Genomic DNA, 26,726 nt, shown 5'->3' on the forward strand with positions numbered 1-26,726 from the left:
TTCTTGACTCAAGTTTTTTTCAAATCCATTGTGAAATGCTAAAGTAGAATATTTACTATAAGACAAAAATTGATATTATTTTATTTTATTTTTTTTTAATTTGTTGTTAAAAAAAACATAATGTATTACAATTACAATTTTATACTACAAAAAATAATTGGTATAGGAAGAGAATTGTATATCATTGTGTAGAAATAATCTACAACTATTTACATGTAATAATAATAATAATAATATTCTAATTCTGAAAATAAACAAGATATTTAATAAATACAATTAATTAAATGATATTCAAATTCTTTTCTTAGTTACAATTATAAAAAAAAAACAAAAACAAACAAAACAATGAGCTTTCATTTTCAACATGGTAATTGTACAATATATTATTTTTATATTGATATTATGAACAATAACAAAAAATAAATAAAAGAAGGGACGAAAAATTATTTAATAAAAGGAGGGGACATTTTGGGGAATGTAAAAGAAGCAGAAGTAGTAATTATTAGTACTTTAATTATACTTTATATATATATTTTGGAGTTATTGCATAATAAATATTGCACATAATCACTATGTGGACGGACAAAAGCTTCTCGTCAATATAAGATAGTCTAATATTTATCATAATTTATATTTTTTCTATCTCACTTGATAAAAACTGTTTAATGCATTTTTAAGTTATTAAATATTTTGGTTGATTTTTAAATATTTAATTTACTAATATATGTGTATTTAAAACCTACTTTTTATCTAAACAAGAATAATTAACAGTCAATTATGCTTATTATTCTTTCTTCTTTCATCTTGCTTTTTGTTTTTTAATAAATACATATATAAATTTAGCTTAAAGACACGTGAGAATATCTGTAAAGTTTATGGTCGATGAAATCTGTAAATAAAAAGTTAAAATTATATAAATATGATTATACAATTTTACATAATTTCATCTTTAATAAAGACTTAAAACTATACATTTAACTAATAAAACTATTGTTTTTTTATACATTAAACTTTATCTGTCTTTATAATTAACACATAACTAATATACCTGGGTAATTCTCAAATAAAATATCTAGTTTCTTAAAAACAAATCTATGTCAAGAAAAATATTAAACCATAATGAACAATTATTAATGTTTTATCAGTCATTAGTCATTACACAATATTATAATAGTGATCCATCCACTTGAGTAAAATTATATAAATAATAAACTTTTGATTACCAGATGGCAAATTATCTTAGGTTATTCACTGAGTTACATATTAAATAATTTTAACGGTTCAATGAATTGCTCTGGTATATATGTAAAAAAAATATATTATACATTTACAACCAATATATATTATTAATCAATGGTTGAGATCTAACAAAACAAGATAAATATCGGCCAATGTTTTAGGCTACTTTTAATTGAGATAAAGTTTATCTAAATTACATATACTTCATACAATAATATAAACATTAGTAGCACTTTTAATTTAATCAGTGTTTTTCTTAACTATCTTAGTGTGGATTAACTGAGAAATTTGCTTATCCATAGTTGTAGTGCCACTAGTATTTGTAATAGTCACCCACCACTGTGTAGATATTATATTTATCATTTTTAAAAATTACTAATTAGAAAATTAAAATTTTTATTAAATTTATATTTATCATGTAAAATATTTTACAAACTACTCAGAGATTTTATAAGAGACTAAGGTTAATGGATATTAAATGGAGTATAATGAAATTTATTTTTGATTTTTAATGGTAAATAGAGGATTTAAGTCTTAAGGCATTTTATAAAATGTAATAGCAATAAGCTTAAAACTAACCTGGTGAGATGTTTACTTTCTTGATGCACTTCCATTTCTGAGCTTTTAAATTCATTTAGTTCTTTTCGTATAGCTGCTTTGTCTTTGGTTGTCAACCGTGTCCACGGTTTATCGGCTCGCCTATCATAGTCGTGTGCTTGTGTCACTTCTATGTAATCATTGAATCGAATAATCTAAATGTTAAGAATTTTAATAGTGTTAAATACATATACGTATGAATAAAATAAAAAATTGAAAAAGCCTACCTTTTTTTCTTTCAATTCGTCAACTGTTGGCCTAAAACTTAATTTTCTTAACAACATGCGTTTCTTTTCTTCTTTTAATTTTTTTTCTTCTGCCGCTGTTTGTTCTAAAATTCAATTTAATCATAAAAAAAATCATTCTAATTATAATATATTAAACAAAATATTTTACTTTTTAAAATATTTCTTTCTTCGAGTTCTTCTTGTGTAGGTCGCATGCTCAAACGTCTACAAAATTATTTTATTTTATATTAATTAAAAAATAAAAATAAATTAATAGTATTGATAATTGTTTTAAGTTTTAATTATATAAATACCTAATAAGACGAGCACCAATGACTTCTTTAGTTTCTTGTCGCTCCTTTTCACTTTGAACTTGAAGAATATTACGATTAATGAGCTCTTGTCGATTAGGACGTAAAGCCAATTTAATAGCGAGACTATCTTTTCTTGCAATTTTTTCAGCTAATCGATCTAAAAATTAAATACAATTAAGGAATATTATATGAATTATCAGCCAAATTTATAATTGAGTTTTGTTTAATTTAAGTCAAACTTCAACTAATAATTAAATTAACTTACTGTCTAAATTATCATCTCTGTACAATATGGGTCCATCACCAGAACTGTCATCATCACTAGATTCATTAGGTCTAGCATTTTCTTTATTTTCTTGTAATGAACAAGGTAGTGAAATTCCAAACACTACTGGACGATTAGCACCACTGCAATTTAATTAACAAAAATATTAATAGTAGAATAATTTAAAAATTAAATCAAATTTACCAAAACCGTATCCTGGGCTTAAGTGGAGCCCTTCTGTTATGCAGCGATAAACAAATTAAGAAAAATAAAATAATAATGAAATGAAGAGCCAAACGATTACCAAATAATTGGCAAAAATGCAAACTTATTCACTTTACTTTCTTATAACCTCGACAATTGCAAATTATTTTTATTCACTTCTTTTAATATAATATTTATTAATCAACAACATACTTGAGCAATTGTGATGATTCTTGACTCTGATTAGGTGTTGATGGTTTTTTTAATGCTGACTTTAGAGGTTGTGCATTAAAAACAGGTTCTTTAGCAGGAATTTGCTCTATATGACTAGGAAAACTGTGACGACTTCTTATTCTAAATCCATTAGAATCGTCATCATCATCTATTTCGTCTTCATCATCATCTTCTTCTTCTTCTTCATCATAGTCATCATCGTCATAATCATCTTCATTAGTTGCCATTTCCATTTCCTCGTCATTGTTATCATTGGTACGATGATTTTGACGATTGTTATCTATTAAAACAAACACTTTAGATATTTTACAGCATTATTATTTATAATATTATTACGTTGATATAAGTATGATTGTTGAGCTGGTGAGCTAAACATGGGAGGTGGAGGTATTGGGCCAACTTCAGACACCGGTATAGGGGGTTCAGGTAAATCAGAAAGCATCAATGATGAATGCCCAGGATGATTGTTATACATCATCCTAGGGCTGGAATGATAATAGCCTGTCCTAACACCACTGGCCAACTGAGACATGTTTTGTCCAGGCATAATCATTGAAGATGTCCTATCACAATTTAATTTTGGAGATTCACAACCTATGATCAAAAAAAAAATAAATTAGAAAATGATTTCAAGTATGTATTATATACTGTTTAGTGGTTTATTTACCTGATGGCAATAGTGAATTTGGAGGTCTGGTAGGTGACTGACCTGATCCTACCAATAACGACTGATTAGGTGCATGGTAACAGAACAGGCGTCTGGTGAGCGTACCACCAGGACCTGTGAGTGAATTTGGTCGTTCAGGTTTTGAGCTACTAGGCTGTTCAGCTACATGCTGCTGTTGCTGCTGTTGTTGGTGCTGATGCTGCTGCTCAAAACTTAATTCTACTGGCTCATTATGCCCATGCACTGTTTCAGTCTTGTTATCTTTGTTCAAGTCTAAAACAATGAAATATAATAAGTTCAGCATAATATACAATTATTTTTATGAAAATATATTAACAAACTTAAATATATTCACAAAAAAATTTGTAATTCAAGATTTAGTAAAAATAAAGTATTCAATAAATATTTTTAACCTTTTAATGTGCAACATTGTTTTTAACTAATTTTTTTGTTTTCTATATAAATGTCCTTCTCCAATAAAAAGAAAATATTTAAAATATTTTTTTAGATCTGTAGTGCAACATGCGACAACAGACATTATATTATGCATGTAATGTTTAATTTTTTAATTTTTTATATGTGGTATAATGCCAAAAAATTATAAAAGATATGTATAAGGAGGTATGGTATTATTTAATTTGAATTTAATAAAAAGTTTACTTTTGAAAACTAAGTAGAAGCTTCAAGCTTACCCTATTTTAGTCAGGTATATAATTCTATGAATAATTATGTGATAATAACAGATCGACAATTAATTATCAAAATTGAACGAAGTTATATTAGCTTACAACATATAAAATGTAAATAATCAGTATTTTAAAAATTAAACTTGGTATTTTTATATACAAATATTACATTAAATTATATACAATCTACAACCATACGGCATACAATATTATTCAAACTAAAAAAAGTCATGGCCGTTAAATATCAATACTTGGCAGACATACGTTTTTTTTTTTGTACGAAATCAAAAAAAAATAGAATACACTCAATAATAATAATTTTTGATGTAACTAATCGTTCCTTATTATTATTCCTTAGTACAAGGCCTAAATATTCTAAAATTAGATAAACATTCCATTTCACGTCATCTAACTTAAATGGTCCAGAAATAGTTAACTAATCTATGGTCCCGTGAGTTGCCAAATATATATTATTCTTTGTAATAATACACTTAGCATTAATGTTGTCTATTACATATACGTTTTAAGCTGATCAAAACATTACTTTTATTCGGGGATCTAAAAAAATTGTAGTAGAAAAATATTAAAATAATAACGATCGATAGAAAATATATTTATGAGTATACAGTTAAAAATATCTAAAATTCCTAAACGACTCAACTAAATTTGAATTTATCGTAGTCAAATTAATGTACATAATAATGTGTAGAATATAAAGTATACAATACAAAATTATTTAAAACAATAAACGTATAACTAGATATGTGCAAAAATTGGTTAATAACCTTTTACGCATATATACGTATACATAGTATAATATAATTTAGAACGTACAAATTAAAACGAATATTTGGCATATAAAATTAGATCAATAAAGTATAAGTACATGGATAAATAATAGCATTCGAAAGTGTCGTCGTAAATGTACGTGTTTATTATTAAAACGTAATAATATTTGGCAATGCATAATGCACATGTCTTTTTAATGGTTTGTTACAAATATTGTAATTACTGAAGACAGGGAACCGATATAATAACATTGTATTATGTTTAATAATAATGACGCCATTAGATTTAAATAATTTAGATTAAATCTTCTACATTTTAAATCAGTAAAAATAAAATAATAAAGTAAGAACTATGTACCCATACAAAAAAGCTACTCTTTAAAATTTAAGTTTAAAATATCACAAAATTAAAATTTTTATTTAAAAAATTGAATACCTAATACTTATTAACACAATAATGAAATTTAAAATAAATTGTTTCTAAAGTGAAAATGTGATATAATATTATGAGAAAATATTTAATTTAATGTCATTTGATGTGCACGGAATAACAAATTAAAAGTATGTATACATTAAAATAATATTTTTACAAAAATTAATTATTTCAGTAACTTGCGTAAAAGTGTAAAAAAAATCTATTAAATGTACTCAGAATTAAAAATAACTGAATTTAAATATAACTAGATGTATTTATATTTATTTTTAGTATACTTCCGCGTGTGTAACTAAATAACTATATTACCGAAAATTACCTTTACAATAATTGTATTTTATGTATAAATCTTTAAGTGTTAATTAAATATTATTTTTTTATTTAAATATCACAAATCCGTAACATTAACGTAAATATTCATCAAGTTATAGAACATAAAATTTAATTAAAAAAGATATAATGATTAAATATTATTTGAATAGATAAAGATTTATTAAAAGAGGTTTTAAGTTTAACTTTTTGGGAATAAGTTTGGTCTTGGCTTATGCATGTATTTAAGTGGATTTGCAATGTTATGTTTCATTTATTAAATGATTAATTGTTAATAACTAAAGTAATGTGATGTATGCGAGTACGGAGTAATGATTAGCTTAATATAAAAATACATAAATAGTATTATCAAAATAAAACTTAATTTGGGAAAGAGGTATACAGGTGTACAATAATTTACTTCACGAAAGCTTTATAACTTGGTTTAATGTTCTATTGTCATTTGGCAATGTCAATGTTCTGATTTAATTTTAATAAATATTTTTTTTAATTTTAGAGGGGTAGAATCTATGACCATGACACGAATGAAAAAACACGAGTCTAAAAACAAAAAATCTAAGAATAGCTAGGCCTTATAAAATATTTACTTGTCACTTAAACGTACACGACAAATTTCTCGTTTCTGTACAATTAATGTTTAGTGGTATCATTACGAGCCATTTTATAGCGCCACTAAGTACAACGCCAGAGTTTACATTTAATTTATTATTCATAATATATTTTATATTTATATGACATACATGACTACAAAATTATTATTTCACATAGACTAAAATTACAAAAAGTTATAACGAAGGATATATTAACATTTTACAAAACTAGTAATTTGTTTTATCAATCTAGAAATATAAGATCGTGTGCTACTTATATTATTAAGATAGTAAGAGTTTTTGATAATGCTAAATATGTTAGGTGTAGTCGTGTATAAGAGTCTATGCTATTATATACTTTAAATATTATTCGTTCTTGTAAACTTTTTTTTTATTGTTTCAGCATCAACTATACGTAGTTATTATCTTAATATATATATAATATATTATTGTTATATGATAAACAAAATTGAACTAAATTCAAACTTATTGAAACGGAAAGACAACTTCATATTTGTTTTGATATCCACTTTTTTCTGGAGAAGGTATAGAAGGTATAATTTTAAGTATAGCAAAGATAAAGAATTAAATATTGAGTATTGACCCATACATTTGCATGCTGTATAGGGCGCATGTAAACCACTACAAGTACCTTTTTTTAGTGTAAATTCTACTAGGAAAAAAAAACAGGTAAAATTGAGTTTATGTAAATTCTACCAAAAAATAAAATCGGGTATAACGGTATTAAATTAATAACTGTAGTCTGCAATCTATTATTATTAAAAACAATATTATAATTTTTATAATAATAATTGTCCACAAAATAATAATTAGGTATGCGTAATATGTCAAAAAATATACAAAATTTTAAGATAAAAATAATAATTATCTGAACAATTCAATGACACGTTATATTATAATATTATTATTGTATTTCGTTAAGTAATCTGAATAATCGTAATAATCAAGAAACAAATACCAATTTTAGCAATTTTGATGTATGTCATCTCACGGATGTAAACGTATTTAATGTAGGAAGGTCTTAACACTACTGGGATTTCCATATACCCATTACAGGTAAGAAAATAAAACTAGCGGAGTGAACAATCACCCGTTATATACTGCATTTTTTTTATAAATGCTGTACATTGTACATAACCGATTTTTTATACACGCTCTTATATAGTTATACAGTAATATATACATAAAGCCTTCTTTTAAAAATATTTGGAAAATGCGATAATTTTGAAATTCGTACGTGTGAAACACGAACACCACAGCATCAATCGTTGCATCGAACAGTAATTTTTACACCGACTACGTATCCCAACTAAACTACACGTCTACACGTAAGTGCTTGACACGCGCGTGACGATAACACTATAATCGTTTGTAAATAATTGGATTTCCCTCAAACCGCTCACTCAACCGTCACAGCCACAGGTACAACAATATAGTTTTTTACCTGAAATCCTCCGAACGAGCGCTGTCGAACGGGTGACAATCGCGTGTAACGGCGGCGATCTCTTCTTTTTTAAAGTATGCACCGCGGCAACGGGCCCATACCTATCCATAGGAAAACCCGTTCGAGTCCGAGGTCTGAAGTTATCGTTGACTACCGAAGTCATTTTAACACGATTGTCAAACAACAATGATGTTATATTTTAATATTATATACACATGCGGCAAACTGCAAATTGTCGATTATTGTGCAATAACTGAATTCTGAATATGATCACTATAACGATATTATAACATGTGCGATAAAAATAAGATCGATCACCGAGATGGCTACACGAACGCACGACGACTAATAAATATATCGACTAAAATTTGTCTAGCACGCGCGTTTATACGAGGGAATTTTAACGCTACACTAGTCGCCCACCCGTTCGGAACAACAGCAACGGAGGCGCCGGGGAACTGGGAAATTGCACCTCTGCCATAGCTGTACAGTATGCGCAAATATGCTACTGCTATGATATAATATGGTATATTGATATATTTATAAAAACAACAAACACGCTAGCGCGCACTAGATTTAGCAATATGGTTTAATAACAATATAATATATCAATGATTATTATTATTAATACTGCAGCAAAATAACTCTCATTGTGCCGGTGTCATTAGCACAAATAGTCTATATTATTGCTTGAATAAATGAACATGTTTATTGTTTAGTAAGCGCCAAGCGAAATGTATGGACACATCTAAACTAGATAACAATAAATTTAATATATTTATTTATAAAAAAAAACCAGTATGATATATTTAGTACATAGACATTTTTAAAAAAAATTAAAGAATTAACTTCAGATTGTGAAATAAATAAAAATATTGATGTAGGTATACATAGGTATTTCTTTTTATTTAAAAAAATTGTAAATGAATTATTGAAGACAACACGAAGGTAAAAGTAAAACTCTAGGAGCCTATAGGTTGCTGAGTGCTACTATATATGCATATAGACATTTATTTTAAATACATAAATAGCACCCCACAATGTTCACCCATAAACCGCCCGCAACATCACCACCACTATTTTCTGTGCATAGTCATAAAACACCCGTGTGTCATAAATAATTATATATATATTAAATAGACTAGTGGACACAATGTTATTGTAAAATATTATACTATTATTATTATCATATCCCAACGCCGCAGCCGGCATCGCCACCGCCGGTGACGCATCACGCATTGGTTAATCAACGGCACGCGGTGGCGCTGCAGAATTTCTAAAAATAAATAACAAGTGCCAATTTATTATTTGCATATCACGCGCCGTTGATACGCGGTTCCAACGTAAACGCAAAACGTTAAAAACTAGTCGTCGTTTGTTTTGTTATATATACTAACATACAGTGTATTCGCGAAACATGGATAAGCTTCAGTACTTTCATTATCAAAAATATTCTTATAAACTGAACACGGATATAGTACTAACTAGTAACTAGTAACACTACTTGTAACAAATATCTAATATCAAAGTATCAACCATCGTACATACAAAATTAACACAATCCATATACTTTTATACATATCACCGTTAAGCATAGTAACTATTTCAAGATTTAAAAAAAAAATTGCACTTTCGCTATTACACGTACAAAATATAAGTGTATAACAAATTTATAGGATTAGTCTATTACTTGTTACATTAAATTGATCATGATTCATGATATTAGTAATTATTGATAATTTTATTTTTTTACCTTTATATTTCACATAAGTGCGCGATTTTATTTAGAATATTATAGGTTATATATAAATAAAGAAAAAATATTTTATTTATATCGATAATAAATATGCAAAAAAATGTATTATACCTACTTTAAATAACTTATATTTCAAATTTTAAACTCATAGACCCCATATTTATTTATATTAAGACCCATTATTTTTGTAGAGAATAAAAAATTAATATACGCAACGTATAAACATGAATTCTCGCCGTCGCACAGGCATTTGTGATACACTTCACTTATATTTATATACATCAGAATTTCCGTACAAGATATAGCATATTAAGAAAGGGATACTTGTTTAATTTGAATACCCTCAGCTCAAAGCAGCTTATTAAAGTTCAAAATTTGTCTAACAACTCTAACACCAATTATTATTTTATCGATATCATTGAAAATGCTATGAAAATTAACTGCAATGTGTAATACTAATTACATACATATTACATGAATACGATGTTATACGAGGTTTTATAATAATTATAAACGCAATAAAAATCATATTTTACAAAGAGGAAATAGTGTTTTAATTTACTATTATAGAACATTTTCTAAATATTTATCATAAATACATCATTGGTAAACTAGTTGGCTGATTTTTTATTATGCTCACTTTCAATTCATTATTTTTTGCCGTGTTTAACATTAACATTTGTTATCTGCTATTATATCATAAGTTGTACTGGTATTTTATTGTTCTTGTGGTGAGGATACAGATTTTTTTTAAAACTTAGTTTAATTTAAATCAATCACGTATTGAATTGTAGGTATTAAAATATTTATTTTTTAATGTTTGGCATTTTCTGCTAATATTATTTAGTATTTAGGTCAATTTTTCGTTATATTATATATTAGAAGGTATTTTAGTGGTAAAAACCGTTTCAGAAGAGAAGAACTACTACTTCCTTTCAAAAAGTCTTCAAAACTGTTTAAATTATGAATGATGCAAACTATTTATTTTGACAATATAAGTGTCCAACTAAGGTTACACAATAAAATATAATTTTATTTTGAATAGCCTTATAAGTTATAGACGTTATAGTTAAGTCTTATAATTTTTAAGTTTTATTGTTGTTAATAGATATTAAATGTATCATTTAGTTTAATACTAATTTCTAGTGCACTATACTTACTGCCTTATATAAATTACAATAATTTATACTTTTCAACATCATGGATATACCGTTGACGGAACGGTTTTACTCTCGTGTCCATTTTCACACATGAGAACTATGGTGCGATGTGTATGAAGTATAGACGTTACGTAGGTAATGACGAATTTTAAGGTCGCATTATTAGAATATAATATCTAACAATATTATGATACGTACTACTAAGTATATATCGTATAAAAATAATGTATATATTATGTATTATAAATACATAATACATGAATTATATTTAGAAATATATTACAAAATACAGCTAAAAATATGGTAAAATATTTTTATATATAAATTAATTATCGATGATTATTTTTCATTTATCAATGATTACATAAAATATATTAAGCTTCAGAATATTTTTCTAATAGATTTTGGGTATGCAAAAAGAAAATAAGTTTACAATAATTTATACGTATTTTTTTTGAAAAATTAATTAAGATAAAGTTAGTAAAAATTCTCAAAAGTGTCTCGGTTTAGTTCTAAATATGATAGAAACATGTTAAATTTTTTTTGTAATATTTGTGGACAACTAAGTAAGTTCTTTAAAAGTACACATAGTAATTCTCCAAGCATGATGGTTTTCCTTATTTTTCCCTCCAATAAATTAATCAACATTTTGTTTTTTAGAATTTTTAAGTATACTTCAATAACATATTTTATAATAGAAGTTTATACCGCCATTTAAGAATTTCCTGTGGCGATACAAACCTTTTTTTTTTAAATTATAATCATAATTTTCTGCGAATGTTAAGAAAATTTATTTTATCAAAATGTTGTTGTATCTAAATCGAAATTTAAATGAGTAGATTTTGGCTTTTGAGTTATCATTGTGTATTAAAGATAATAGATATGAATAAGGGGGTATTGATGAATTTAAAATTATAATAATTAATATTAATATATTAACACTTCATAGCTTTTAAAAAATAAAAATTAACCCAATGGCCAATATTATATTTATTTTAAGCTATTTTAACTATTGGTAGATTCTTGATTTAAATGCATACAATTTAAAAAAAAATTATCTGTAATAATTTACAGTAAAAAGTTTAGCCAAGTTCTCACTTTTTATTTGAAAAAGACACTTTTTGAATGGTATATAGTATCTAAATAATTTAAAATATTATAGCCTTTAAGTAGACTTAAAATTCAAAAAATCAGAATTTAAATAAATTAATTGGAAAAATGAAAGTGAGCATATTTGGTGAATTACCTGGTATTTTATGGATTACGTGGTAATATTGAATAAAGAAAATATATATTATACACGAACCAGACTAGATTACTAGTAAAACATAACGTGTGACTTTTGTTTTCTCCATACTTTGATATTTTATTCTATATTTATCATAATAAATAATAACTATAATATTTGATAAGCCGCTAAGAAAGTAAAATTAAGATAATGTGCAATGTGCAATGTGCACAATAATATAATATAATAATAATAAATGTTAAGACGAGGTCTTGACTAAGGTCACTGCTACGTAAATACGTGATTTGGCTCATGACGCATGAATGAAATTGGTGACACCAGTTTTTATTTATATATATATTTAATAAGAAAAATAAACTAAAAAATAGATTCCAAATCTTTACATAAAATTATGAAAGAAAGTAAAAGTAAGTGCCTACAAAGTTAGATATTAAAATGCAATATAAACTGTCAAACAAGTTGTTCAAAATAAACTATCTTTACATAAGTTTGTTACTTGGGTGATTAATTAAATGCCGAATTTCACTCATTGATGAGATAATAGCCGTAACTAGGGGCCTTAGGTAAGCTTCAGCCCACTAGAATTTATTAAAGACCCATACTTTTCTTTATGGAAATAAAAAGTTACGATTTATGTTTAAAAATATCAAATTAAATAAGTATACCGAGTACTGTAGTGTATACGTACGGGTTTTATGGAATTCAGGTAAAACAAAGAATTTGTTAAAAATTATTAATCAATCTAAATTTACTCATCATTTTTTTTAGAATAATTCAAATAAATTAAAATTTATTAGTTATTATTGTGTCAGAGCAATTATGTTCCCATTGATACCTTATTTTTACTATAAAACATTTTTAGAACTCTGTAGCCTCCTTTAACTTAGTTAAAAAAAAAAAATAACTAGTTACGCTATGATTAAGGATTAATAACAGCTTACAAACATAATAAATTAAATAGAATAAATAGATATGATTTATACAAATTAAGAATAAACAAAAATCATAAAACGCTTAAATAAATTAATAACTATTAAATTAAATATAATTTTAAGTTGATATTGAAATATGAGTAATTGTATTAAGTTTTTTTTTATGCTAAATAAAAATATATATCAACCAGGGGACTGGGGAGAGTAAATGTTTGTTTTAGAAGTATAAATATAATACATTAATACGTTATTTATATATTATGTGAATTTGTGATACAAATTGAAGATAATTTGAAGACTATATATTATAACTAACTTTACTGTTAATGTTTTTTATATTTCCCATACGTAAACGATCATATTAAGGTGAATATCACTATATGAACGTAGTTAAAATCAATGTTCCATTATTAGTTATCACCAGTCGTAACTTGAGTTTATAATCAGATCATAATTAATAAGTTCTACAATCTTGACTTCTATCAAAATAACAATACATTAAATTTCTCAAATTACAGTTTATCATTTTTTTAAATATTTATATTTGTAATAATCATTAATTTTGTACTTGTAACATTACGAGTTTAATAATTACATATTTTTATAAAAACTAAACGTTTTAATATAATTGTGATTATTGACTTTTGGTGCAATTTATTAATAGTCGTGAAAAATACTACCATTAAGGTTATCCATTATTTTAGTTATTGGTATAGTATACATTATTATATCGAATGTCACGCAACGTAAAATAAAATATTCGATTTTCAAAATATATATTAAACTTCCATAGCACAGCAAAATAACTAACGAATAATAAAATATTACTATAATAGAATAATAAATAGTATAGATAATAATAATGCTGAAACAATAACTACGATCCATCGAGTCTTTTATTTTTTATTTTATACGAGTATATCTTATTACTTTATTAGTCTTTAAATACCGATTTTGAATCTTATTTATTTAAATAAATATAAGGGCATTATTTTTAATTTAAATGTGTAATGCAAAAATTAACTTCATTAATCTATGAAACTCGGAAAAATGTCAATCATCATGACATGAAAATTAAATTCAAGTTAAAAAAAAACATTCTAGAAATAAGATTCAAAGACAAATTAAATAATTGTTTTTACACGCAGAGTTGATACACTATTGCAGTGAAATACGAAAAATTATTTTCATGTTTATAATGATAATTTTTTTTTTAATATAGATAGATAGCAATAAAATATTATTTTATTTTAAAGGAAAACTACAATATTTGACTGGCGTTTACAAATATGTAACATACCTCTGTGAAAACAAGAACATTTCATTATATATCCCATCATTGGTCGCTTTGGGGGTAGTTCGGGTGTTAGGTAACATGAATAAATTAGTTACAACTCGATCTAAAGCAGACTTATAATATTTCATAAATAAAAACGGGCATTTGTTTGTAGTTTGTTCAAAGTTGACCTTTGTAAATCGTCTAGTGGTATACTGTGAAAAGCTCATAAAAAAAAAACAAATTAACCAGCAATGAAATGGCAGCGGCTACACGGCAGGTCACGTCACACGAAGTTTAAAAACCTAACTACCGTTGCCGTGGATATACGATTTGAGGGGCACCCATGGCATAGTGGAGAATGCACGACATAACATTACTTTTTCCTGTGTGTAATAATTCATTTCCGCCTTACCTAAAAATCCAATCAGGGTAGCCAACTCAATAACATCTATAGTGTATAATAATTATAGGCGGGAAAGGTATACATTTACTGATTTACCTAATATAGTAGGAACGACTTGATAATTTACTTTGAAATGTAAATAATTAGTTTATTACAGATGAAAAATTAATAAATGGTTTTTAAATTGTTTTCATAAAATAACGAATTTCCTGGTTTTTAAATAATATTAACCCAAGTTTATGTACGTATTTCATAAATTACCTATATTCCACTATATTTGTATTTAGCTGTATTTTTCTGGAACTTTATTAGCAGATTATTAAGGTCATTTTTACTAGCATAATTTCATCAAAAAAAAAAACAAAAAATTAATACAAATCGAACATTATTCATCCTAATACAAATAATATTATATATTTTTATAAATTTCCAATTGGCTAAAACATATGAACTGTAAATTACCATAACATATAAGGACAGCAAACTTCAGTATTAATAAATAAAAAAAGTAAGTCGTAGCGCAGATAAAGTAAATATAATATAATATGAAAACATTTTTCAAAAAGTACAATTTGAAAATTATTAAAAAGATTTTTATTAAGTTGTTTATTGTGGTTAAAACATATTGTCAGTTACAATTTCTTTTTCGAGCATTTGAAGTTAAAAATATAATATAATAATACTTATAGCAAAAATATGAGAATTACCTACTTCCAAAAACTTTAAGAACATCAAATGCCTACAAGCAAATTTATTATTTAGATACCATAAAAAAAAATTATTCATTAAAAATACGTATTTATAGAGAATATAACATAAAACAAATAAAAACATCGATATTTTTGTGTGTAGTAAAGTTTTTATTTATTTTAGTTATTATTTCATTTACAAGGTTTTGGAACTAAAAAATATATAGTTCAATCTTCAAATTTAATAGTTATTTCAGGTAGTTAACTTTATGTAGTTGGTTTAATTTAAATGTTTAGTTAGTCTAATATTTCTATTTGGGGGTGGGGAAGGGTCAAAGTAAAATATTCAAGTATTTTTTTTAATAATTGGAGAAACTAATTACATTTTAATTATTATATTGAGAGAACTGATTAGGTATTTGTATTTTACATTATTAATAAATACTTACACCATTTTATTAAGTATTGTGATTTATTAAGGATTCTATGATGTATTTAATAGGTGTCTAATTACTTAAATAATGAATTCAAAGTAAATGGGGGAAAATATTTTAATGGCTTCATTTAGACAATACAATATGATACTATAGGCCGATAAATAATATAATAGCATATAAAAAAACATAAATAATATTGAATTCTTACACAATATTACATGAAACATCAAACATAAATGTAATTTTGTTATTAATAATGTTAATAATAATTATGCATAAGCGTCATAAGCATAATACACATATAAAAGAAAGAGAGTGCACGCAATAGATTCTTACGCATTTTGTGTTAACTTTTTAGGAAAATAGAGTATTACAACATAATCTATATTAGTTACTCTGTCCAACAAAAGAACATACCAATTCTTTGCATCTACACCTCTCCACGATCACACACTGCAATGGCTAAGTTTCAACTTGAAAGTCCAACCAAGATTAGTGACAGATGTATCAAGTGATTGCAGAATAGTCCCATGAATTGCATATTTAAAATTAATTGGGCATTTAAGATGTGTCAAAGTCATATGGTGACATTTAGCAATATTGAAATCAAATCTTAGCTTGTTAGCCCATACAACAAATGCATTCAGTTCATCTTGTAGGATATGACAGCCGTTTAGAGTCGATACGATAGAATACTTTTACGTCATCCACAAACGTTAGGAGCCGTGCATGCTTTAATGAATGGTTAATACTATTTAAAAATATAGAAAACAGCAGAGGAAAAAGATGGCCACCTTGAGGGACACCAGATGAAATGGAGAGTATATCAGAAGAGACTCCATGAATTTTAACATATTTTTTACTACCATCAATAAAAGAACGAAACCACGATAAAAGTGGCTCCCCGAAGCCAGTTGCTTGCAAGACACATTGAAATACATAGTAATCTACACGGTCAAAAGCTTTGCAGAAGTCAGTGAAGATGACATCAAATTGCGAATGAGCTTTAAAAGCTTAAAATATATAATTACAAAAGACTGCATTACAAGTAGTTGTAGAACGGCCAGACCGGAAACCATGATGTTCCTCCATTAACAATCTGTTAATGAATAGGGTTGAGCAGAAAAACGATTTTTATTGGGCAAATTAGGTAAATCAAAACATTCAAATCGTTAAGTAAAAGTATGATTAACCAAATAAGTCAGATTTAAAAATAATAACAACAATAAAAAATTACATAAATTAAGTAATATCTATTCTATAAGTGAAAACTTCATAAATTTTAAGTAAAGTGACCGAGATTTGGAATTACCTATCTTTTGTAAATCAGTGTTTTATTATTTTTGACCTACGCGACCCTTTGTTAAGGTGATCGCGACCCCCCTGGTTGAGAAACGCTGCTCTACTGTATAGAAGAGATCACTATAATAGTATAATGCAGCGATACTCAACCTGCGGCCCTCTAACGATTTATATGTGGCCCGAACCGAACTCATTGAATTGATAAAAAAATATAAATTTCAAAACTAATATTATTATAAATATAAAATATAATAAAACAATCAAAGTGTGTCGCACGTACTTGCGATAAGGATGATTATGAATTTAGAATAAATATTTAATTTAATTTTTTTATAATACATTTTCAAATGTTATACAATATACACAATATATAAATTTATTTTTATTATTATTTTTTTAATTTCCGTTCCATTCATTTCGACTTGCGGCTCGCGTAATATTTTAAAATATTTTTTGTGGCCCAAATAAAAAAAAGGTTGAGTATGGCTGGTATAATGGATATGTTAAATTTGAATGCAATGACAAATATCATTGTGTACGAAAAACGATTCTGAACGGAGATGATTTGTCAGTCTAAGATATATTATTTATTACTTAAAATTTATTTTTTTCTCAACTACTAGTGAAAGTTTCAAGTTTCTATGACTTATACTTTTTGAATAACAACAAATATTTTAAATCGTTTTAGGATATATCGTTATTTTACGCGATTTCGTAAAAAATTTAATTTCATGCACTCATAAAATATTTTCTATATTGACAATGGAATTTTTTTTACAGTTATTTAAAGAAAAAGTTATGATGAATCTTTTATACCTTAGGTATAAATCACAAAAATGTAATGAATTTTCAACTTCAAAATGTCTTGCAAATTTTCGCGATTTTGACATATTTCGTAAACATATGAAATTTAAATGCTTATAAACAAAAATTGTGACTAACGATTTTTGAATTTTTGATTCTTTTTTTATTATGATAAATACAACTTATAATAAACCTTGTATTGAATTTTAAAGATATATTGGAAAGCCAATTTTTTTTTTATCGGCATTTTAGGAAAAAAAATTTTAAAAAATCGAAAATTTCAAGTATTTACAACAATTCGTTTTTGAAGTTACAGAAAAATAAAAAATCGATTTTATTGAAACCTGGTTATACGTGAAAATTCCCGTTTTTCCGTTACTTTTATAGGGTTTTTCGTGACGCTTTTGAAAACTACTGAAAATTTTTTACTCTTGACTCTCCTGCAAATTACCAACTAGATTCACTTCCCTTTTCAAATCAGGGATGAAACTAAAAATCAAAGCACTATTAATATTTCGAAGCGTGATGGCAGACATAAAAAATAATAATAAAAAAAACATCATTGTAATGATGAATGTAGGTAATTCATCACTTTGCTAAAAATATAAAAAAATGTTTATAACTTGTTATTTAAGTTATTTAAAAACATTAAAGATACATGTATTACATACAATCTCTTTTATAAGTATTTGAAGTTTAAAATGTTTAAATTGTACACAATATTTATCAAAATCATGAAAATTTGCAATCATTTTGAAGTTAGAAATGTATGGTGTTTAATTTTTAGAACTTAAGTTCTAAAATGTAATACAATGTTCCTCATAAATAGTTCATACTGAATCCAAAAAATCTAAAAAATATGTAGAACAATTTATATAGATGTTTGAAGTTCATACTTGAACGAAATTACATATTTAAATAATGAACAACAATGTTAATTTTGTTATAATTCAAAAATATTATGCATGGAAACTTAAAATTGTTAGATATATTATAAATTTTACATATAAATTAATTTTAAGATATTACTTGAACTAATTCACACCATTTTATAGTAAGGTGGTATAATCCTCAAAAGTTAATAACAATAATATGATATAAATATATATTATTACTATAACTAAATATTAAGAATATATTACATGCAACATTTACACAAAATTTAAGTTAACTATCTATTTAAGTAAATTAAATTATCTTTCAAATATAATAATATATTGTTGAATTTAAATTTTACCCATAATTTAGGTCTCAATATAACAATAGCTGTAAAATTAAGTCAGACTCCAATTATTGCTATGGTGAAAGACAATAAAATTTTACCTTGACTATTTTATTGTGTACAAACCTTTACAGTGACATGCTACTCAACACCTACATACATCAAAGCGGACATGGCTTGTCTACATTTTTTCCCTTAAGGATTTAACAGAAATTATTTAGGATTGAAATGTCCTAAAATGTTCATACTTGGTTGCTTAATAACCTATCATCGATTGGAAAATGAACAGTGATAGTATTAAATTAAGAATGTTATCTACATTTTCCTAACAATAACTCACAAATTTTAATATGTGTGACATACCAAGTATTAACAATGATTAAAAGTTTTTAGATTCCACTATTTTAGAATATACAGATAAATTTTAGTTTTTTAATAATAATAATAATAATAATATTATATTCTGAGTGTAATAAATATATTTAAAATGGGTTTATAGTTTAAAAAAAAATAGTAAATTAGTAAATATACCAATATTACCAAATTGCATATTACACTATTGATTAGATACAAAAATATTAAAACCAATAATTTAGATCAAACAGATTAAGGCTATTATTATTTCTATACATATTTAAATTTACATTTGTATGTATATTTTATCTTAACCTTAAAAGTAATTAATTTAAATTCTAAAACAATAATAATAAAGATTTTTGTAAATCTTAGTACTGTTAATGAAAAATTTAAATATACGTTTTTAAAATTAATATTTTAATAATTATCATTGCAATGTATTTTATTATTTTACTGTTATTTCCTTCAATAAATGAATCAGATAATTTGCACTTACCATTCATAAATTGGTTAGAATATCTATTTTGTTGTTGTTGAAAAAGCATTGATGAACCAATAGTAGGAGTGACGGTAACACAAGTAGTTGTTCCACTTGAAGTTTGATTTAATTGAGATGAATTATCTAGTAAAATTATTTAAAATTGAATAAATAGATTGTTAAAGACATAATTTGTTTAATATTTTTCTTAATGTCATAGAATAAAAATATTGACCTATAACCCAATTTACTACTGATTCTTGGATATTATATTATAAACAAAAATATTTCTTAGTTTCTTAATGCATATAAAGCTTAAGTATCTCAATGAAATGAACTAATTATGCATACACAAAAAGAAGCATCATATATTTAACTAAAATAGTAAAATTATTAATATAGCCCAAATACAGATAGATATAAGTCAATAGTACATAATCCACCATATCCTTAAATAGTTATCAAGAAATATAAATATATGAAGGATCACTTTACGCATATACACATTCCACATCTAAATAAGATACAGTAATACTTTGTTATCCGAGATTGAGTCTGTGATAAAATGTTATTGTTATTATACAAACACTGTAGATAATTTATTTTAGAAAATTGTAAATAATTGTTGTTATATTGTTAGGTATAACTATAAAACTATGTATATACTATATACTATATACTATATAACATATGTATATATTTGGTCAAACCCCAAATGATTTTTGTAGTTCGGACTTTTACAAACGAGATTTGGTAAATCTTAGGATAGACAATCAGAGTTAGTAAAAGTCCAAACATTTTACTAAAGTTATTAATTATTATTATTATTATTTAAGTATATTAGGTAGGTACTACATATACAATATATTATTAGTTAGTATATTATTTTATTATTATTATTATTATTATTAAGTACTAATGCAAAAATTGACATATTAAATGTACTAGGTACATTATTACTAGTATATTATTTTTATTATAATTAAATTAATTGTATTATTAAATTATTTATTTGTGCAGGCTTGGCTACTGTGACATCTCGAGTTGCACAATAAATTTTTGTGACATTTTTTCAAACAATCACACCTTATTAGTCCTTGTCCACCAGTCAAAGACAGTTGCGATACTCCTTGTCGAATACTAATAATTGCCGATTCTAAAAAATTTTCTTCACATAAGGTAAACTGATTGCGAGTGAACAGTTGTGAGAGTGTTCCCACTTTTGTACCCAGGCGATAAAAATCTTCATCCACAACTTGTAACACCTTAGCCATTAATGTGCGAGCATCAATTTTACTTCGATCGACTTCGGGAATTTTAATTTTGACAGTTTGTCCAATTAGTACAATTAACTTTGGTAAAAATGTTTGGACTTTTACTAACACTGATTGTTTATCCTAAGATTTACCAAATATCGTTTGTAAAAGTCCGAACTTCGGACATTTACCAACAGTAGTCGGCGAAATCTAGGATTTAACGGTAAATTCTAGGTTTAACCGGTATTCGTACTTTTACCGTAACATATATATTGTATGCACAAATAAGCATTATATTATTATTTATTACAGATAAGCTAAAAAAAATACCTAAATTTCTAATATTGTCAATTTATTCAGTAGTTGGTTATGGTCTTGTTATCCGTGGTTTTAATATCCGTGAAACTTTTCTGGAACGTAACCTCCACAGATAACAAGTATTAACTGTACCCACCATTAATATAAATAAGTAGCTGACCCGGCAAACGTTGTTTTGCCAAAAAGAAAATACTCAAAAAAAAAAAAATAATTCCGGAACTCAAAAAATCAATCATCAAAAAAATTTAAAAAAAAGGGTTTTTCCAAAATTGTTTTTCGTAAACACCTTCTCCTGGCAATTACGAACAATAAAAAAAAAAACTTGAGCCAAATTATAGCATAATTATATATTTTTGGCTCCATTTATATTTATATATATATATAGATATAATTATATGTATTTAAGAGTATTACATGAATGTGATATGTAATAGCTCCATTTATAGTGTATAGTTTAAGGCTAATACCAAAATTATGTACGTGAAGATAGAATTTTCATGTATTGATGGTATTGTTATAACTTGTTAATAATAAATAAATATATACATAAACTGTGTAACAGTTTTAGTCATAATGTTATGATAGTTATTATTTAATTTGATAGTGTATACTATATCATACCTGATTCAGAGATCGTATGTGTTTGAGCCACTGGACTATCTAAAAAGAGGATTCCTTTCTGGATTAATTCATCTCGATTTGCTCGCACTGAGATCTTCCTTTCCAAATCTATTAAATAAAAAAGTTAATAAATAGATGATACCAATTCATTATTATAAATTTTAAAATTAATAATTATACTTCTAGATGTAGTTTCAAATTTTTCTGATTTCTTTTTTCGTTTCCATTTCCATGGTTTGAAAAGTTTACCTAATGCAGAAAACTTGCTTGGTTGTTTTCGATCTAGTTGTAATGGACTGGTACGTGTTCCTGATCCTAAGCTATTAGTTCGTAGTGCTGTACCATTTTGTTTTTTGGCTAAAATATTATTAAAAAGTTATGATAAAATAATATAAATAATCATATGATAGTATAAACTGTAATACAATCATCATATTCTTAAAGTCATGCAACTAAATTATAATATTACAATGTAAAAAGTTATAAATACAGTTTAAATGTATTCAGTAATAATTGACTTTATGTTTAAGAAAATAATACTAATACTATTGTACTAGTAAATATCTTATAGTCCTTTTTATATATAATTTTATTTTATTATGACGAACCTAGAAATGTACCTTAAAAATCAATGATTTTATTTGTAATATTAGTAATAAAAACATCTATAGGAGGGGTCACCAACTAATTTATGTCTATGGAGGTCTGATTTGAAACTTGCCATACTAGCCGTCTCTAATAGTTTTAATGATTTTTACACACATTAATAAATACATTTTTTTTTTTAAATTAGTATTTATATTTATTGATTTATTTATGCATATGTTCAATACAGATTATTTTCCATTAATTAAATAATTTTTTTACATAATACAAATTTTATATGACATACTTATAGTTTTTATTTATTTATATTATAAAAATTTTAAAATCTACTCCGTGGATAAAGGTCTATAAAAAAAGTGCCCACAGTCCGCCAGTTGATGATCCCTGATCTATAGTAAGCCTCTATTTCTTTTAAAATGAATAAATTGTGTGTGTACCATAAAATTATTAAGATAATAGGTATAAATTAAAAATAAAAAAAACACAATAATATTAATAAAATAGTACATATCATAGTGTATAATACTAAAATTAAAATGTTCTATTAAGTTTTTTTTTTTTGATAACATAATTTTTACATTACAATACTAATTTATAGGAAGGAAATAATTTATAATATTGTAATCATAGTAATATGTAGGTTTATGTATGAGTAAACTTAATTTTTATTATTATAGATATCTAAAACTTCAATAACATTATAAAAATCATATATCTATTATAATAGAATACCTATCTACCTATGTCCTATAGATTATTCTAAAATGTAATGCCTTACAAGATCACATAACATGACAATAGAATGACCAAATTGTTTTTTTTTCACAGTAATTTACCGTTACAACAGTGTAAGAAAAAATATCTAAAGATATTTGGGGAATGTGTACCATGATGTGCATATAAGTAATATCAACCTAACTCAGTGTATAGGTCATCAACATTAAAATAAAATAATCTTCATTACATATTAATTATTAAATAATAGAAATAAATACTAATATTACCTATATAAAATAATATTAATTATTAATCAATTACTTTAAAATTAATATTTTTTAGAAGCATATTATATAATTAATGTGGGTGCAATAAACTAACAATTACTTAAAATATTTTTTAACTTTATAGTTTTGCAGTACAAAAACCATTGTTATACAATAATAATAAACAATATACACTGATGACTATACACATATTATTTATATTACTATTAGAGTAATAATTATAAACTAAACTATTCATTAAAAATATACTAAGTTTAAATATTTAGGCCTAAAGGATAATTTAAGGTGAAGAATGCAATAAACAAAACTATTAGTAAAATTATCTTATATCTGTTTAATATAGTTAGGTACTAATAACTTTTAACCAGATTGGATAAAATTAAACATTAATATTTTTCTAGATAATTTGAAAATAAAGATTTTCTAGATTACATTAAATTGTTTTTTAAATCTCAACTAATAATAATTTTCAATGATACACCTACCTACATATTATCTGATAATTAAATACAAATATTTTAAAATACATATATATCACATATGTAATATACATTTTATATTAACTTTTAAATAATAACAGCAATAATGCTATTAAGAATCTAACCCTGGCCTATCTGGCTCGCAAATAAAATTGGCATATCTAACAATTAAAAAATTTTTATTTTTTAACTTAATGTCTATTTAAAATTGAATACATGACTAAACACAAAATTACTATAAATTATGTTTAAAGAAGCTACAAGTTATATAGATCATAGAGTCTACAACTATAAGATAAGTAATAACAGTATTAATAACCTATATCAAACTTTTGAAATATGCAGGAATAAAAAGATGTATGGTTTTAATGAAAATATGTTTAATACTCTTTATTTACAACATCATAATTTATGAAATTAGGTATGAGTCATTCTTAATGTTGTCATTGTAACATAATACATATTAATATTTAAATATTAACATTTTAGTAAGTATTTAAAAATAATAATTTTAAGCTAGATAACTATTATGATTAATATTTTATTGAAACAAAGTCAAAATAAAAATATATATTTTAAAAGAGTTCAAAAGTTATTCAATTTTTAAGTGGATAGAATTGTGAAACATTTACTCTTCACTGTAAATATATAAATTGATGTAAATTTGTTGACCATGAATTAATCATCCAATGAAGCTTATAACATAAGCATCAATATTAAAACTTCAATATTTATTAGTATAAAAATAGATAACTATTATATAAAGAATAATTTAAATTGTAATCTTGATGAAAAAACAATTTACAAGAACTTAAAAACCCAAATTAAATTAAATATAAATATATAAAATATAAAAATAAGTTATACTTAATACCTAATTTTTTATTTAATATTTATTTATATTAGTACTGGACAACTATTTGTTTTTTTAACAGGCAATTAAATTGATAACATTTTTGGTTTTAGTTTTCTCAAAATTATTGAATAAATACTGAGGTAGGTAGATAGACTATTAATTGTTAATTAATTACATTAATTTTGAGTAGGTATAAAATTATGTAGTTAATCAGTTATTCAATTTTTTTTTTTAAATGAATGAACATATAACATTATAAAGATTATTTTTAATTAAAATATTAAATTGATAGATATCAACAAAATAAGCAATCTATTAAGTCGCCTATTTAATTAAGGTTACAGTTTACTAATAAGTATATATGCAAGAATTTAAAGAAAATATCTAAATTTTATAAGTATATATTAAAAATTTACTTACCAATAATAAACTTGCCAGTAGTTGGTGATGTAGGTGTAGTAGCTGTACCACTAGTATGCAAGAAATCCGTTAATGACAATGAAGATGCAATTATTTGTCTTTTTTCCTCGAAGTTTAAATAGTCCATACTATTACTCCTAGGTTGTTGCTGTAGTTGTTGGTGGTCCTGCAAATTGTTCTGCTGGCCATTGGAATCAATTTTGTCTGATGAGGGTGGAAGTGTTTTCTCACCATTTGCGGGTAGACACCCGCTGGACAAACGTACCGACATATCACCTTACTGACACATACTAACTAAAAATTCACAACCTCACTAATATTTGTATTACAAATTACATGTGTCTAAGAACAGAAACAAAACAAATACATATAACACAACTAGGTACCTTTTGTAGGTAAAAAACAGAAAGAGAAATATATCATATAATTAATACTATTTAACGAAATAACAAATCACTCGGGAAGCACTTTTGTTGAGGGTTTTCGGTGGACCTGGCGAACGAGTCCGCCTAATAGATCAGGATGGCACCAAGTTCCATTGATGTTCTCTAACACTGACATCCGCGGCGGCCAGTATTTGATGTCTGGCGATGCCGTTTTTGGTTCTCGTGGGCATCATAGACGTACGGTAACCGACGACATTCAATTAACGGAAAACTAAATGATATTATAAATGTACGTACACCGATCGGAATTCGGGGACGCTCGAACGACCGTTGCGCGCGCGCGTCCAGTCGAGTGTTGCTGTCACGGAAAACCACCGCGGTTTGGCACACGGAAACACTAATCGGACTAATTTAATTTATTTATTACTATTATTATTATTATTATTATTGTTGTTGTGCGGCGGCGGAAAATCAACGGGTTGATTGGTGGGAGGGGAGGTGTATTGGAATTTCGGAATTTTCCATAGATAAAGAGATTAAAACGATTGCTGAGTGAGGTTCTCTGTGGACGAGTGGTAGGAGTGAAAATAAAAGGTGGGTACACAGTGCTGACGTTTGCACGAAATCTCCAAACGTTTTTTTACCGTCGATATGATATTCTGCATTCGTTCCG

At 25.5% G+C, this 26,726-nt stretch overlaps 1 protein-coding gene across 3 annotated transcripts; it reads right to left on the bottom strand.

Moving 5' to 3' along the window:
* Positions 1–69: 69 nt before the first annotated feature.
* On the bottom strand, positions 70–26,600 carry LOC132931894 (phosphatase and actin regulator 4-B). Of its 3 annotated transcripts, XM_060997975.1 has the most exons (15): positions 26,054–26,600; positions 25,668–25,961; positions 22,483–22,659; positions 22,303–22,410; positions 20,126–20,251; positions 3,748–4,020; positions 3,417–3,674; positions 3,060–3,360; positions 2,847–2,879; positions 2,643–2,785; positions 2,378–2,534; positions 2,233–2,288; positions 2,064–2,167; positions 1,819–1,991; positions 70–889 (listed from the first exon to the last, which is right to left on the bottom strand). In XM_060997975.1, exons 2-15 carry the CDS (start codon positions 25,936–25,938, stop codon positions 874–876), a joined length of 2,196 nt encoding a protein of 731 aa, XP_060853958.1. In that variant the 5' UTR covers positions 25,939–25,961; positions 26,054–26,600; the 3' UTR covers positions 70–873. The 3 variants fall into 3 exon arrangements, with proteins under 3 accessions (XP_060853958.1, XP_060853957.1, XP_060853959.1); XM_060997974.1 differs by having other exon boundaries at positions 25,668–26,600; XM_060997976.1 differs by lacking the exon at positions 2,847–2,879 and having other exon boundaries at positions 25,668–26,599.
* Positions 26,601–26,726: the final 126 nt, after the last annotated feature.

The sequence above is a fragment of the Rhopalosiphum padi genome, chromosome 1 (genome assembly GCF_020882245.1).
Source record: "Rhopalosiphum padi isolate XX-2018 chromosome 1, ASM2088224v1, whole genome shotgun sequence".
In the NCBI taxonomy this organism is placed as follows: Eukaryota; Metazoa; Arthropoda; class Insecta; order Hemiptera; family Aphididae; genus Rhopalosiphum; species Rhopalosiphum padi.

Bases quoted from the DNA above. Each gene is read 5' to 3' on its own strand.
- LOC132931894 (XM_060997975.1), bottom strand. From the start codon at position 25,938: ATGTCGGTACGTTTGTCCAGCGGGTGTCTACCCGCAAATGGTGAGAAA. The intron at 3,361-3,416 runs GTAATAATATTA...TTGTTTTAATAG, and splicing joins ACAATCATACTTATATCAAC to ATAACAATCGTCAAAATCAT. The intron at 2,786-2,846 runs GTAAATTTGATT...ATTAAATTGCAG, and splicing joins AAGCCCAGGATACGGTTTTG to TGGTGCTAATCGTCCAGTAG.